The sequence below is a fragment of the Coturnix japonica genome, chromosome 2 (genome assembly GCF_054131305.1).
Source record: "Coturnix japonica strain WE chromosome 2, WE-NBRP24, whole genome shotgun sequence".
Taxonomy (NCBI): Eukaryota; Metazoa; Chordata; class Aves; order Galliformes; family Phasianidae; genus Coturnix; species Coturnix japonica.
This window is the reverse complement of record NC_140664.1, coordinates 28,209,881-28,224,364: the sequence shown is the minus strand read 5'-3', so window position 1 is coordinate 28,224,364 and position 14,484 is coordinate 28,209,881. Positions and strand designations below refer to the sequence as shown.

General features: G+C 38.1%; 1 protein-coding gene across 2 annotated transcripts; it reads right to left on the bottom strand.

The window, feature by feature from the left end:
* Positions 1 to 3,210: 3,210 nt before the first annotated feature.
* ELOC (elongin C) lies at positions 3,211 to 14,462 on the bottom strand. 2 transcript variants are annotated; one of them, XM_015855795.3, is made up of 4 exons: positions 14,396 to 14,462; positions 8,105 to 8,164; positions 5,955 to 6,098; positions 3,211 to 3,641 (listed from the first exon to the last, which is right to left on the bottom strand). In XM_015855795.3, exons 2-4 carry the CDS (start codon positions 8,106 to 8,108, stop codon positions 3,451 to 3,453), a joined length of 339 nt encoding a protein of 112 aa, XP_015711281.1. In that variant the 5' UTR covers positions 8,109 to 8,164; positions 14,396 to 14,462; the 3' UTR covers positions 3,211 to 3,450. The 2 variants fall into 2 exon arrangements, with proteins under 2 accessions (XP_015711281.1, XP_085395564.1); XM_085539438.1 differs by lacking the exon at positions 14,396 to 14,462 and adding an exon at positions 8,382 to 8,610.
* Between the last annotated feature and the right edge of the window lie 22 nt (positions 14,463 to 14,484).

Genomic DNA, 14,484 nt, shown 5'->3' with positions numbered 1-14,484 from the left:
ACATGACTAACAATTAGCAGTTTCTCATTGACTCCTATACACTACTGTGATTTTGTCAGCCCTGCAATAGCTGGTACTCTTAAATTACAATGCAACGTTTGAGACAAAATTTAAAAGCAAATATAGGTTGACATAAAACACGGGCTGAAAATTTCCTTGTGGTTTATCATATAGATCAAGATTTAGGTGCTGGGTGTCCCTTTCAAAGGAACAGCAAAAACAAAACAAAAGGGAGGATGGGAAATAGACACTTCAGCAACTCATGACTATGAATGACATTATGTGCATACTTGCATCAATAAGATGTATGTAGAAACAACTACACATTACCACTATTAAAGCAATTCCTTTTAAAGAATGTGTTGAATACAGTTATTAAACATAACGGCCTAGTGATTCTTGATGACAAGTTCTCCATTTTTAAACCTCAGAACCAAAAGGGAATTTCCTGTATTGCAAAACATATTTCAGATTGCTCCAGCTGAACAAGCCATTTCACGTTGGAGGCCATCAGAGACTTTGTCAGTTGCTTGTACTGCAAAAAACCATAACCCAGCAGTCAGTAAAGAATTTCATAGAATCACAAGGTTGGAAAGGATCTACAAGATCATCGAGTCCAACCATCCTCCCTTTACCATACCTACAGCAAACCACTAAACCATATCTGCTAGCTCCCTATCCAGATGATTATAACTTTTTACGGCCAAAGTTCAAAATCTGAATCCGCAGATACAAAACTAGCAGACTAAACAAAAGAGATTTCAGTTTTATAGCACGTGGAACATTAAAATATCCTCTTTGAGGCCATTAGGAATGCCATTCTCTCTCAGTATTAGGCCTTTTAAGAACTGAATCGTTGCAATTCGGAGGAGCACAAAGGTATCTAAACACTGTCTAAAGCAACAAAATTCTTCGGAACTAGGAGAAAAACTTCTTAATATTATATTAATATTATACATGTTTCAAAACCCTCAAATGCTAACGCTAATACTAGCAATTTATTCACCACACACTCATATTACAATGCTACATAAGTCACAAATCCACAAAAACACGGTTTTAAAAATTTTCAATTTTGAAATTTATTTAGAACTCAGGGGTTAAGTGTGGTAATTTTCCAATGTGTTAATAGCACACCCATGTCACTACCAAAGAAATTGCACTAATTCCCTCTGCCCCCCTCCCCATTAGAAATCTGCAGGTTAGTTTTCTTAACAGCCAGTGGTTTTGCAAATAGTGTGTTCTAGGACACTACTGCGTTTCCTGAGTGTTCAAAGCTACTGTATGATACATCAAGCTGAAGGAAAAAACAATGAAATTATCATTCAGAAATAAAACAGGTATTTTTATCTTGCTGCTGGAGCATGGAATCATAAAACGCAATGTATTTCAACAAGAGGTTGTTTTGGAATGCTTAAAACAAATTACTATTTTTTATTATTTTTTTTTTAAATGACATTGTTTTTACTTCTATTTTAAACTAAACAGTCTGAGTTTCAAGTCATTGACCTCGAGACTATTAAAAATGGCTGAAGAACTTAAGACTGTCAGCCTGCAGCGTAGCTGGAACTTCAACATCTACGTCAGTACTTCTTCAGCTTTTAGAGTATATTCCTACCGGCGCTAACAAAAGCGGCATAACAAGATATTTCTCTGTTCTTTTTAGTGCTCTTGAAAATGAGATACTAATAGCACTGACCATAGTGCTCAGACATAGGATTTCAGACAATCGCCTTGCAATACCCTTCAGCTTTATCATGCAAAACCAATCTAATCATAAACATCCCCATGCTAAACACGATAAATTGTGCCAAAGTGTGTGATGTGAATTAACATCAGCTCATCTATCAACATGTTGACACATTGACAATGCTTGTCTATCAAGCATTGCTAAAGTCCAGAGTAAGTTCATTTTGTCAGAACTGAACTCGTCCATAGGCAGACTGCGCGGCCTATGCAAGTTACCATTTTTTGTCTGGAAAAGCTCATATTGTGTTTATGTTGGCAATCAGGCTTAGACAAGAGTTTCACCCTTAGTTAATATATTAATGAAGAGATCCCAGCATCTGTTAGTGAGACTTTTCCATAAAAGAGCACAATCATTTCTTAATCAAAAAATGTGAATCAGAGACAGCTGATGGAAATGCTAACTACATTGTTCTTGCATTGCTTTTCATGACACATTCTCATTTACAGATTACTTTGGCAGGAGGGTTCTTCAGGCCGTGACTGAACAAGAAGCAACTTCGTCTCAGTTCTTCTTTATTTTTTTTTTTCTCATTTTTTGCTTCATGGAAATTTGTTTTAAACTAAGAACCATCTATATAGGCAATTGGAAGCAGGAATTAATAAGAGCTAATGTGCTTCACTCTAGTTTGTGAGTGGCTTGCCAATCCTTTTCCTCTAAAATATCTGTAAAAACATTGGAAATAACTATATTACATTTATTTAAAAAAGCTCCTAAAACATCTTCTTAATGCCCTTTCCATCGAATACAAGGCCTCCACATTTAGGGTCTTTTTCTGTGGATTTTAGGGAGAGGTCAGGGAAGAGGTAAAGAATAGAATAACTGCTATCATTTCAGTTGCTATTTGAGAAAACTGGAATGACTGCTAATCTAAAGATTAAATACAGTACGTCATCCACCACAACAATGGAAATAAATCATAACTGAAACTATATAGAATCCATATCTGGCCAAGTGACAGTACATTAAGAACAACTTTATACGTTACACAGAATATACACAGATTAAAAGCCACTGTCAGTATGATCACGGTGTTACTGTACAGACTAGTGACTTGAATATTTGTAATTACTGAAGGAGAAAATTCAGGTTAGAAAGGAATATTGCATCAAATACACTTCTTCACTTGTCTAAATGATGATTAAACTAAAGGCCTTAAACATTCTCCTACGTACTCCACTTCCAACTTAAATGGAATATTGCTGTCAGTATACAAACCTTAGAGAGGGCACTTCTAATCTAGTTAGTATAAGTATGCTAAAGGACAGCCACCTTATAAAGGAGATTAAGTTCAGATGTTTAGAAACTTGACCAATAAGAGAAAGTTAGAAACCCTAAACAACTACTTGTGTTTAACTATAATTACCTTTTAGAGAGCATTAAGCTAAACTCCAGTATTTTATACAGTCACTGTATTAAAAGAAAATTCTACCACACCTAAAGGATAAGGCATAGCCATCTACTAATTGGCATATCTGTTTATTTGTCTCAGTTGTGAAAAGGTCCTTATTTGTGTAAGCAGCAAAACAAATCTCAACTGAATGATTGCTATATGCAAAAGGACTGAAGACAATTGCCTCTGCAGTGAACTTTACAGTTCTCAACAGCACACACGCAACATGCTATCTGAAAAAAGTTACTAACTTAACTACATGTATTAAATACTGAAAAAAGTTTTACATTTTTATTATAATTTATTTTATTTAACAATCTAAGAAGTTTGCAGCCATCAGAAGTTCCAGTGCAATTTCAGGTGCAATTGGGAATTCAGGAATCTCCGTAGAGCTGTTAGTATAGCGGACCTTGTAGGTGAAATACATGCATACTTTGGATAGGACATGGGATGGGATCTCTCTAAAATTCACCTCATTTGTTTCATTTTCTGCAAACTGTCCTGTGGGAAAACAAACAAATAAAAAAAATCAGAATCTCAATTCACCACAAAATGAAACACTTTACTACAGTAAATACAGAATCACAGAATGACCCAGGTTGGAAGGGACCTCAAGGATCATGTAGTTCCAACCCCCCTGCCTGGCAGGGCCACCAAACACACACATTTACTAGATCAGGTTGCCCAGGGCCCCGTCCAACCTGGTCTTGAACACCTCCAAGGACGGGGCATCCACAACCTCCCTGGGCAGCCTGTTCCAGGGCCTAACCACTCTCATACAACATAAAATACAGCATAAAAATACAACATATTCCAAATAGACTTGCTGGGTTCCATACTCCTAGCTGCTATGTTCTTCAGTGCAAAGCAGGGTGTTTTGCACTCATAACCCTCACAAATAAGAGGATCCCTTGCATTAGAAAATGTTTGTTCATTTAGGCTGCAACACATTAATATTCTGAACCACTGCACCAGTAATTTACGTGTAATTCTGATGCTTGCTTTCGAGAGGTTCTCTAAAACTGCAATGTGCTCAGCACTAAAGCTCACAATATCATTTAGAAAAAGAGGTATACATACAAAATTTTAGCTATTATTTATCTATTTAGCTATTATTTATCTTCCTCAAGAAAAAAAAAATGTTTTACATATGTTCCATATTTTCATATGCACACTCATCAGTTCTGTCTCCTCCCACTATGGCTGAATTTCTTGGATGGTTTCTGGCAGATTTGACGCAAGGTTGAAGCCTTAAAGATACACTAACTTGACAAGCTGTGGGAAAAAAGGCATGTAGGGACAAAGAGGGAAACCCTAGTTGTACTGGAGGAAAGGTTACATACTGTAAGGGCTTATCCCTGCTAGATTTGAACATTTTACCCAAAGCTCAAATCTCAAAACGCAAGTATATTTGAACCTTTCTTTTGTGCCCTCTAAGCATGACATAGAGAATACAAAATCATCCTGTTGTTAGTCCCACAGCCTTCCTCTACTTTTATCTTTGTCACTGCTTTTCTTATCTCCCAACTTAAAACTTAATAAGCTGAAAGACAATACAAAGCCCACTAACATATACTCCATATTTATAGGTGATCTAGCAGCATGTAGTCATCTCTAAAGGAATATCCTTGTAGAGATCCCTTTCATTATAACCACAAAGCAGAGCCATTTACTAATGGCTACATATATTTGCGTAGAAATATCTGAACACACATACTGAAGCCAATCTGCCTTAAAGTCTATAATAGAAACAGTAGGAAGCAACACAACTGTTAGCATATTGACAATGCCACCATACTTAAATAGAAAATGCTTACACATCAGTGAAATTATGGCCTGTAGGCAGTAAGAATAACTTTACTTGCAAACTTGTTTATCTTACAAATGTTTACGTAAAACATGCTTAAATGCTGACTTCTTTACAGAGACACTTTTCCAGCCCTCTTTGCATTTTATTTCTTCATATTGTTACAGATCACAGAACAAATTTGGAGCGGGTTTTGTAACTACTCTTCCTGCACACCTCGGAGGCAGATACGGACTGAATTAGACAATGGATCCGCAATGTATTTTCATGTTTATTTTACAGAATATTAAGCTGAGAATTTTAATTGATTAATCTGCTCAACTATTATTGAGTAATTTGGAAGTATACTCAGCAAATAGATCTTGGCAGCAATTCCATTCATCACAATTGAAAAGTGAATGACCATATTTGGATCAGAGGTTGATACAGCTTACTTCTACTTAACTGACCAAAAGTAATTGTTTGGGACAAGGGTAGAGAAGAAAGAAAACATGCAAGTCAACTCATTCTCTTCTCCACCCTTTCATGCTTCAACAATTAATTCAAACACTTAAACCAGGAGTAGTCTCACAAACTTAGTAACACGTGAGGGCTTTCCCTTTGGTTAATTTATCTCTACTTCAAACTTACACTAAATTGTGCCATTAATCTCAAGTACTCCTTGACATAATGACTTCGTGAATACTCGAAGTTCAACCACCAAGGTAGCAATGGAGTCATTTGTCGTGAATTTGAAAGCTGCAAGCTTCATGTAATGACCACAAGTTCATTTAACAGAGGAAAGTGGTAGTAATAACATCGTAAAATTATTAGCTGCCCAGAAACATAGAGTCCAATTATATGGTATACAATGCACCACAGAGGTGGACTATTCCAATGGAAATGGAATTAGAAATGGTTTGAACAAGTTATTATTTGTTCCAACTTTTGTCCACTATATAACAGAAATTCAAATAGTTCAACAGAGAAAGAGAAGGACATGAAAGGATTACATCTGTTACACTTACCTGGTCCACTCAACATAGCTTTTATTGTTCCTGATGTTAATGCATGCTCTCTTTTTACAATGAACTCATGGCCATCAGAAGATATTAACTTCACATACATCGCATCTGGGCCCTCACACCCACCGTATGTTTTCTCCTCTCCATCTGCGACAGAAAACAACAGCTTCAGTATACAATGACTGATTCCAATTACTAAGAACACAAGCTTGAGCCTTTCCCATGACCACGTTTGCAGATGGAAGAACCACTGCAGACCACCAAAAATAAGGTAAATATTTGCACATTTCAAGACTTCTCTGAAGAGTCTGGAGACCTATTTCAAAAGAGGAATTTTTAGAAAATGTATCTATTTTGATTAACATCTCCCCTCTCTCCATCATCAAATTCTGACATGATTTCAACAATCTGTGTAGCAAAGAAATTTTCCTTCAGATGATAATTTACTCATTTGAAGAACATGCTACTTCTATTCACAAAATTATTGCCACCTCTGGCATGCCAGTACTTATAACTTAAAAGTCATCTGAATATGAAACTAATATCTTAGAAATAATGACTACAAGAGAAAAAATGCTTTCTGAAGTACAGTAGAAATGAAAGCGATCAAAGCAAGTACGTCTATGCTAGAAAGCTGAAACTGAATGAATTCCTTGCTCACTGGCCAGTCAGACTAAGAAAATTAGTGCATATTCATGTTGCGACTTTGGTGAGAAAGCACAAAAACCCAGTAAGTTTGTGAAGTGACCCCATAATGGTTTTGACTATGCTTTTCCTGTCTCTCTTCCCCCTCTTTTGTCTTACTATGTACCTGCCTATCTGTTTTGACAACATGCTTTTTGGGGTAGGAATCACTGAAGGTTGGGCTACGTGATCTTGTAGGTCCTTTCCAACCTTGCAATTCTGTGATTCTATGACTATTCTGAACCCACATCATGCTCAGAACCAAGATGACTTTGGAGTTGGTCTTCATGCACTCCTGTGAAGTGTAATAAAGATTATCGTAACTTTAAGCCTTTCTTCCACTTTTGTTTAAAATGCAAAGAAAATCTCAACTCAATAAATATACAATTTCTATCATATTCAGATTGGGAAGTTAATGTCATACTTCAAATACTGCATGGAGTACAGAACCAACATGCTAAGTATTGCTTCAGTTGTTAGAAATTAATACTTGAAATCGACACCACACCTAAGATTTAATTTTCAGGACAGTATTAATTTTGGCAGTACAGTAAAACTGGAAGTCTTCAAAGTTCTAACAGCTTGGAAAATTAGATGATACTTATACGCTTCTAGAAGAGTAATCCACTGCCAGTATTTCATGACTGCACGCAGGAGTACAGAGATAAAACAAACTACAAACTTGACATCTGCTGTTATTGTTGTTTTTATTTCTAACAAAACAAAAAAATATAAAGTACATTAACTATAATGTATTATCTTTCACTGTACCTGCTGCTATAGCAAATATAATATTCTCCTCATCAACTAAGTTGTTTTGTGAATTTGAAATAAAAATAGAATTACTATATAGTTAGTTACTGACAATGTCAGTAATTTGCCATCAGTGCCATAGATAATAAAATACTTTTCAGAAGAAGTATAGCTAGCACCAGAATCTTTCCAATCTTGTTTCATTAACCATCACTTGTAGTGAGACGGGTTTGATTAACCAAGTTTCACACGCACAGTAATTTAACTGTCAGTCCTTATTATGATCTCTTAGCTGGAATTGAACAGACTGACCTTAGCAAACAATGAGAAAACTGAGAAATTTCAGCTGCTATAGAGGGAAATTTTCTTGTTCCGTATTTAAAAGTTTTGTGCGATAAAACACAAAGGCATTCTACTTTAGCACATACATTTTCACCATTTGGTATATTAAGGATAAATTACATTTTACTGTTAGACAGATATTTATCTCAATAAACAAACATTCACACACACACACAAAAATACTCTAAAAAGTACATTAGCAGGAAGTTCCCCAAAGTTTTCAGGCTACAATAAAAAACAACACACACACTCTCACACAAAAAGCTACAAGATCAACACTTAAGAGTCTTATAGCCCAACTCCTCTTAACAATTAAAGAGCTAAAATGTTTCACGTGACAAACAGCAATGAAAACCTAAGAAAAATCCACTTACCCATTCTCTTCTTATAAAAAAATTATTTCTTTTCAACCACAGCTTTTGCAATAGGAGCGTCTGAAAATACACAAGGCAATGTTTTTAGTCACTAATACAGTTTCTTAAGTCAGCACTAGTTATTAACTTTTATGTTATTATAATGGCTATTAAAAAGAATATGACAACACAAAGCATACAGTGTCACGGACACTAAATACTGTTTTGAAACCTGGTGTTTCTTGGTTTGGGTTGGCTTTTGTTGTTGTTCTTTGCCATATATATCCCACCAGCTTACCAAATTCTAGAATCTCCAAATTGTAGTTTTGCTAAGAAAATGTTTCTTTATAGTTTTTAACAGCCCTTGATGATCATGCCAATATTTTTTCAGGAGCTTGTTACACTCGTATTACCACAGCCACCACCCACACAGTTGTAGCAGGGAGATAAAGAAAGCAAGTTCCGCCATAGCGCAGAAGGCACTGAAGAGAATAAACAGTGTGTCTACAGAAGAAAAGTCAGACAACAGTTCAGTATATTGTGAATACAGGAGGGGTTGTTGCATCATGAGGGTATCCTGGTATTCACTGGACACCACAACAAATTGGAGAAGGGCAAACAGGAATTCTACAAAGTTCAACAGCAAATGCACCTTTGGAAGAATTACACTATGCAACAGTACTGACTGGAGGCCAACCAGTGCCTCAGTCAGAATGAGATCCAAGGGTGCTGGTAGAGAGGCTGTGGGATTGCAAGAACACACCCCAGCAATGTGCCCTTACAGCAAAGAAGAGCACGACTGTCCCAGACTAATCGAGGAGGCACACGACTGTCAGCACACTGAGTGAAGGCATCCTCCCCTTCTACTCAGCCCTGGTGGGATACATGTGGAGTCCAGGTCTGGGTTCCTCAGTACAAAATACACTGAAATGCAACCTGGATTGGAGCATCTGTCAGTCACAGGGAGACTGACAGAGCTGGGGAATTTAGGCTGGAGAAGAAAAGGCTCAACGAACAATCTGATCAGTGTGCATTAAATACCTGGCCCTCCAAGCTGCCCTTCCTAGATGACTGAGAGTTCATGACACATACATCAATGTCATTTAGGTAATCTACTCCAGATATTTAATGTAGGTATTCACACGGTAAGTTAACCAGGAATTCCACTGCTTCTAAGCTGACACTCAGCTTGCTGCAGATGTTATGTGCCATGAAACGATTTGAAAGGATTATAGAAATGAAAGCACTTGTTTGCATAACAGATCTAGTATTTTCAGATTCAGCGTGCAGTTCTCTATATTGAACTGCATCTCTGCTGTGGCAAAGAAAACTATGAAAGAGAAATTCCACCCACCTGCTGTCCTAAAATTCCTTTCGTGTCTACAGCTACTCTCCAAACATTAACCCAGCACAAATCAATGACGTACTGTTGCGTGCCCAAAGGTTCAGCAAAAAATGACCAGTGATTCTGGGTAGTTATTCAGCAGAAACCCGGGGGTTGGGGCAGCACAAAGTCTCCTAAGAATTCTGATAATTCATTTAATTGCTATGAAAAGCAATGAGCAACAAGCAGACGCATGAGCTGCCATTACTCACTATTGAGAAGGATCCCAAGGAGGCGTGAAAAAGCAGAAGAGACTGCTCCCCTCATCTCCACAAAAAAAAAGCAAGCAAGTTGACTTGGAGGAGGTTTTACAGAGATTCCTGAGCAAAGTCAAGAGAGTCAGATCTCTGAGAGCTGCAGTTTCTTGCTATTGCAGACAGCTTCACTTCTCAACAGTACTTCAGTGCTGAGTGTTGATTTCTTCTATCTCCTCTTTTTCATAACCATTTCAGGCAAGGAAGTATGAAATAATCCCACTGGTTACTCAAGCTCTCACATGTTAGTAACCTAGCATGTAAGAAGTTAATCTGCTATTTCCTTGATAACAAGAAAGGAAGGCAAACTAGATGGAGTCTGGACAAGGAAAATCATCTGGTGTTAAAATAGTGCGATATGAGCACAATTGTCTAACAGAATAAAGTAAGATGATGCAAATGTTCATCAGCTGAACTGAAAAGGGCTACTAAGGAACTGTGACAAAAGGGCAACAGATTATCACACAAAGAAGTGACTCACTGGTCTTGAAAAACAGCACATAAATTGAAGCTGTATGAAAATTCATTATCTTCTTTGAAAAGAAGGCTCCATGGGGACCTTACAGTGGCCTTCCAGTACCAGAAGGGGCCTACAAGAAAGCTGGGTAGGAACTTTCTATAAAGACACGTAGCAAGAGGACAAGGAGAAATGGTTTTAAATTCAAAGAGGGTAGAGTTTGACAGGAAGAAATTCTTTACTAGGAGAGTGGTGAGATGCTGGAACAGGCTGCCCAGTGAGGCTGTAGATGCCCCCTCCCTAGAAGCATTCAAAGCCAGGTTGGATGGGGCTCCAGATCCCTCACAGCTTTGCTGCCCTTCTCTGGACACTCTCTAGGGCCTCAATGTCTTTCTTGTAGTGAGGGGCCCAAAACTCAACACTGCAGTTGAAGTATGGGCTCACCAGAGCTGAGTACAGCGGGGCAATCGCTTCCCTGCTCTTGTTGGCAATACAGTTTCTTATACGAGCCAGGATGCCATTGATCTTCTTGGTTACCTGGGCAGAAGTAGTTCAAATTGGAAACACTATGGAAAGGAGCTACTGACATGACCAAAAAGCCTGCTGTATAACAAAAAAATTAGAAAGTCTTGCTTGTTCAGCTTCGCAAAATGAAGATGAATACAATTCATCAAAAGGATAAGCAAAGAGGGAAAAGCACGCCAAGATTATTCCTTAGTTTAAGTCCAATTGTTGAACATAACAGTATTAACAAAGAATAAAATGTGCATTGCTAATACAGAACAAAAGTAACATAACAGCGCTAAAAACAGAAGGCTCAGGAAGCCTACCTACTTTTAAGATAGTAACATCATACATCCCACTATATTCACCTTGGAAGCAAGGGATGGAACTTGGTTCCACTTTATCTATTCAGACATAACAATGTGCAATAATAAATAAATAAATAAAGTGATAATTGTGACTAAGAGTCACATATATAGATTTTCTTCTGACAAAACACTGACAGTAAAGAGCATAAAAGGATCAATCCAGTAAAAGATACAAGCTAAAGAAAACAGGAAATTTGGAAAATCTGTAACAAAACTAAAACACTGTTAGCAAGTACTGGTTCCTCTTCTGGATCAAGAAGTGTGTCATGATACGTTATGAAGATCTGAACATTTCAACATGATTGTTTAGTGAAAAGCATCTTCTTTCCAACAACTGCACCCAAGTTATCTGAGATATTATTAACGTGATCTTGCACAAGCCACAGCTTGTTTTCTTCAGTCAACTCCCTTCCTGGTTCATGAGCTTACACAAGTTAGTGGAAGCAGTAACACATTTACACCTTGAGATAGAATATGAGTATCATAAACCACCAGAATTGTCAACACAAAGCAAACGTTCCTGTTCCTGTGTTTAAATACGTTACTCTCCTCACAACCCCAAGAAGAAATAGTGTGGTGTAGTGAGTTTACTTTTGATTTTGTTTCTCTTGAGCATCAAATGTAAGAAAAAAGGAAAGCCCACAACCCCTTTCCTAACTTAGGGCCAAAACTGCATGTTTGTCAACCAACACACCCAGAACCTGTGTGACGTGATGTAGGGAGCCTGCTTTGGCAGGGGGGTTGGACTAGATGATCTCTAGAGGTCCTTCCCAACCCCTACAATTCTGTGATTCCTTCTACACCTTCTAAGCCCAGAAGGCTAAAATATGGTCGATGGGCCTATGTTAATTTAACTGAACACACACAACTGCCGCACACATTCCAGAACGTCATCTTTTTAGTCCAGTTAGCGCAAGAAACTTAAATCTATGCAAACATTTGCAAGCACTCAGATTCTTTGTTCCCACAGAGAAATGTCTGAAACTCAGATTCTGGTGTAGGGTAACTCAAAAGGCTTCCAATTCATTAGCTGTGCAGTACAGGCACACACACGTCTTTTGTACGCTTCAGTTGGTGGCATTTTTGTGTTCTGTAAGATCAACTTTACGGAAAACGTGGGGCAAATAGCAAAAATGCCTTCACAATTCCTGGGTTTGTTGAGAAGCCAGATGTGGAATTTTCTGAGTGTCATTTGTAAATCAGGAAGAAATCTTCAGAAAAGAAAGGCCATTGTGTGCAAAATCAATAGTGTCTTACTCTTAAATTCCAAACTATAGTCCTAATGTAGATCCTAAAGAGAAGCTTGTTTAAAAATACTAATCTTCAGTTTAATATTTGCTGTTTAGGGTACACAAAATATAACGTAAATATGGATTGAAACATATTTAGAGGGAAAATTAGTATAGCAAGATTGCCAGATCGGCTCATTTACTAGGAAGGTTCAGCTAAAGCTGAATGCTACTTCAAACAAACAGGTGAGATACAATGCCAGGTATGGAGTCTCAAAGGCCTCGCTTTATTTAAGGTATTCTTTTTTCTTAAGAAACTTTCCAGTAATTCCCAAAAGAAACAAACAAAATAAGTCTCAGAGTTTTCTCCCTAATATACAAGAAAAACCTTGGTTACTTTATATCTCAAGCTGGTAGAGGGAATAAAGCTGCTTCCAAATTATTAATACAGTGTCAACTTCTGGTCTCTCATCAGAAACATTCATCAGAAACTACAGTTATGCAAACTACCTCACAACAATGGTAACTACATTCTGAGCCTTTCCAGATGCAAGAAAACTTATAAAAATCCTATATAAAAATTCCTTTATTTTACTCTGATTAAATATATAAATATACATCTGATTAAATATATATATATATATATATATATGAATGATATTTTACTCTGAAATACATATATGTATTTATAATCAGAGTAATATATATATATATTTCTAGGACAAAATGTAGGGCATGCAGAGAGAATTCCAAAAAAACACAGCAAAACCACCTGAAGTTAAGCAAGCTTTCAAAAGATATTAATTTATTCCCATAGAAAGTATAAGGGGCAAATGGATTGGGCAAAATTTACAAGGTGAGAGACAGAAGAGGGTATCTTACAAAACTGGATCTCCTCACTGAACCAGTATTAACTCCTCACATTAGGACTATAAGAAATTTGGTACATCAGTCTATCACCATTTCAGTAATAGGAAGAAAAAATATCACGTGATTTTTCTCTATTACAAAGAAATGCCAGAAGTGATTAAAGTTTCTAAAGATCACATACCTGAAATCTCTCAGTGTTGATGGCAAATCTCAGGGAAAAAAATTATTTACACACTAAATAGCTGATCTCAAGATGTATTAGAGAGAAACACCTCCCTTTCTAAGGACCCTATCAGTTAATAAATAGCACTTCACTCCCAATTATGCTTTTGTTGTTAGCATAGCAAAAGTAAGAAAATTGAGTATGGGAGGGGATACTCATAATACAGGCTGTTCTTATCCTAAAGGTCTGCAAGATGTATGTATATATATATACACACATCTACATTCCAAACTGAAGTTCTGCAGCAGCAGAACCAGAGCAAACCCAAGTAAACAGCAAACCTATGGCTACATCTCCCTAAAGTGCAATGCTCATATCACAATCCTCAATATTAATCATCTTTAAAGCCCCTTTAAATAATACTACGTATTATAGGTAACACCAGCCCCCAGAGCTGCCTGCTAGTGTCACACTTTTCACACATATACCTAAAGCCATCAGTAACTTATCAAAGCTCATGGCCACCTACACTAAAACAACGTCTGCCTTTAAGGAGCACGGGCTGCTCCGAAGCACGTTTCCTTTACAACACTTCAGTCAGTCTATCGCTCTTCCCCATCGGTTTTGCTTACATCCACCGACCATTTCAGCCATAGCACTTCACGCCTTGGCACAACAACCCCAGAGGACGCATCCTAAATTCTTTCGGCCTTAGTTCCTGCCCTTTCTTTAGGGCACGGCGTGAGAAGAGGGTGGACGTCATTTGTAGCGGAAAAAAAAAAAGTTGAAGAGCGATATTTAATTACAGCAGCTTGCTGGAAAGCCCCTTTCCCTGCGGCGCGTGGAATTCGGGTTGACTTTAACAGAGACTTTAACGCGCTGTTCGCTCCCAGCAGCAGAACCGCAGGCTGTGAACCCCTGTGTACCTCCCACACCACCTCCCTACACGCCCCCGGCTCTTCCAGGCCTCTCCTCTCAGCGCTCCGGGCCCTCCGCCCTCAGCAGCGAGGCTCGCTGCTCTCCCAAGGGCAGACCCCGGGTCCAGCTCTGTGCCGGCCGTGCCGAGCCCTGTCCACCACTCACCCTCCGGTGCCGCTCCCTCCGCCCCGCTCGCAGGGCCCCGCCGTATCGGGCCAGCTGCCTCCCAAGCGCTTCCGTTAGGTCACGGCGCA

Bases quoted from the DNA above. Each gene is read 5' to 3' on its own strand.
- ELOC (XM_015855795.3), bottom strand. The intron at 3,642-5,954 runs GTAAGTGTAACA...GTTTTCCCACAG, and splicing joins AGCTATGTTGAGTGGACCAG to GACAGTTTGCAGAAAATGAA.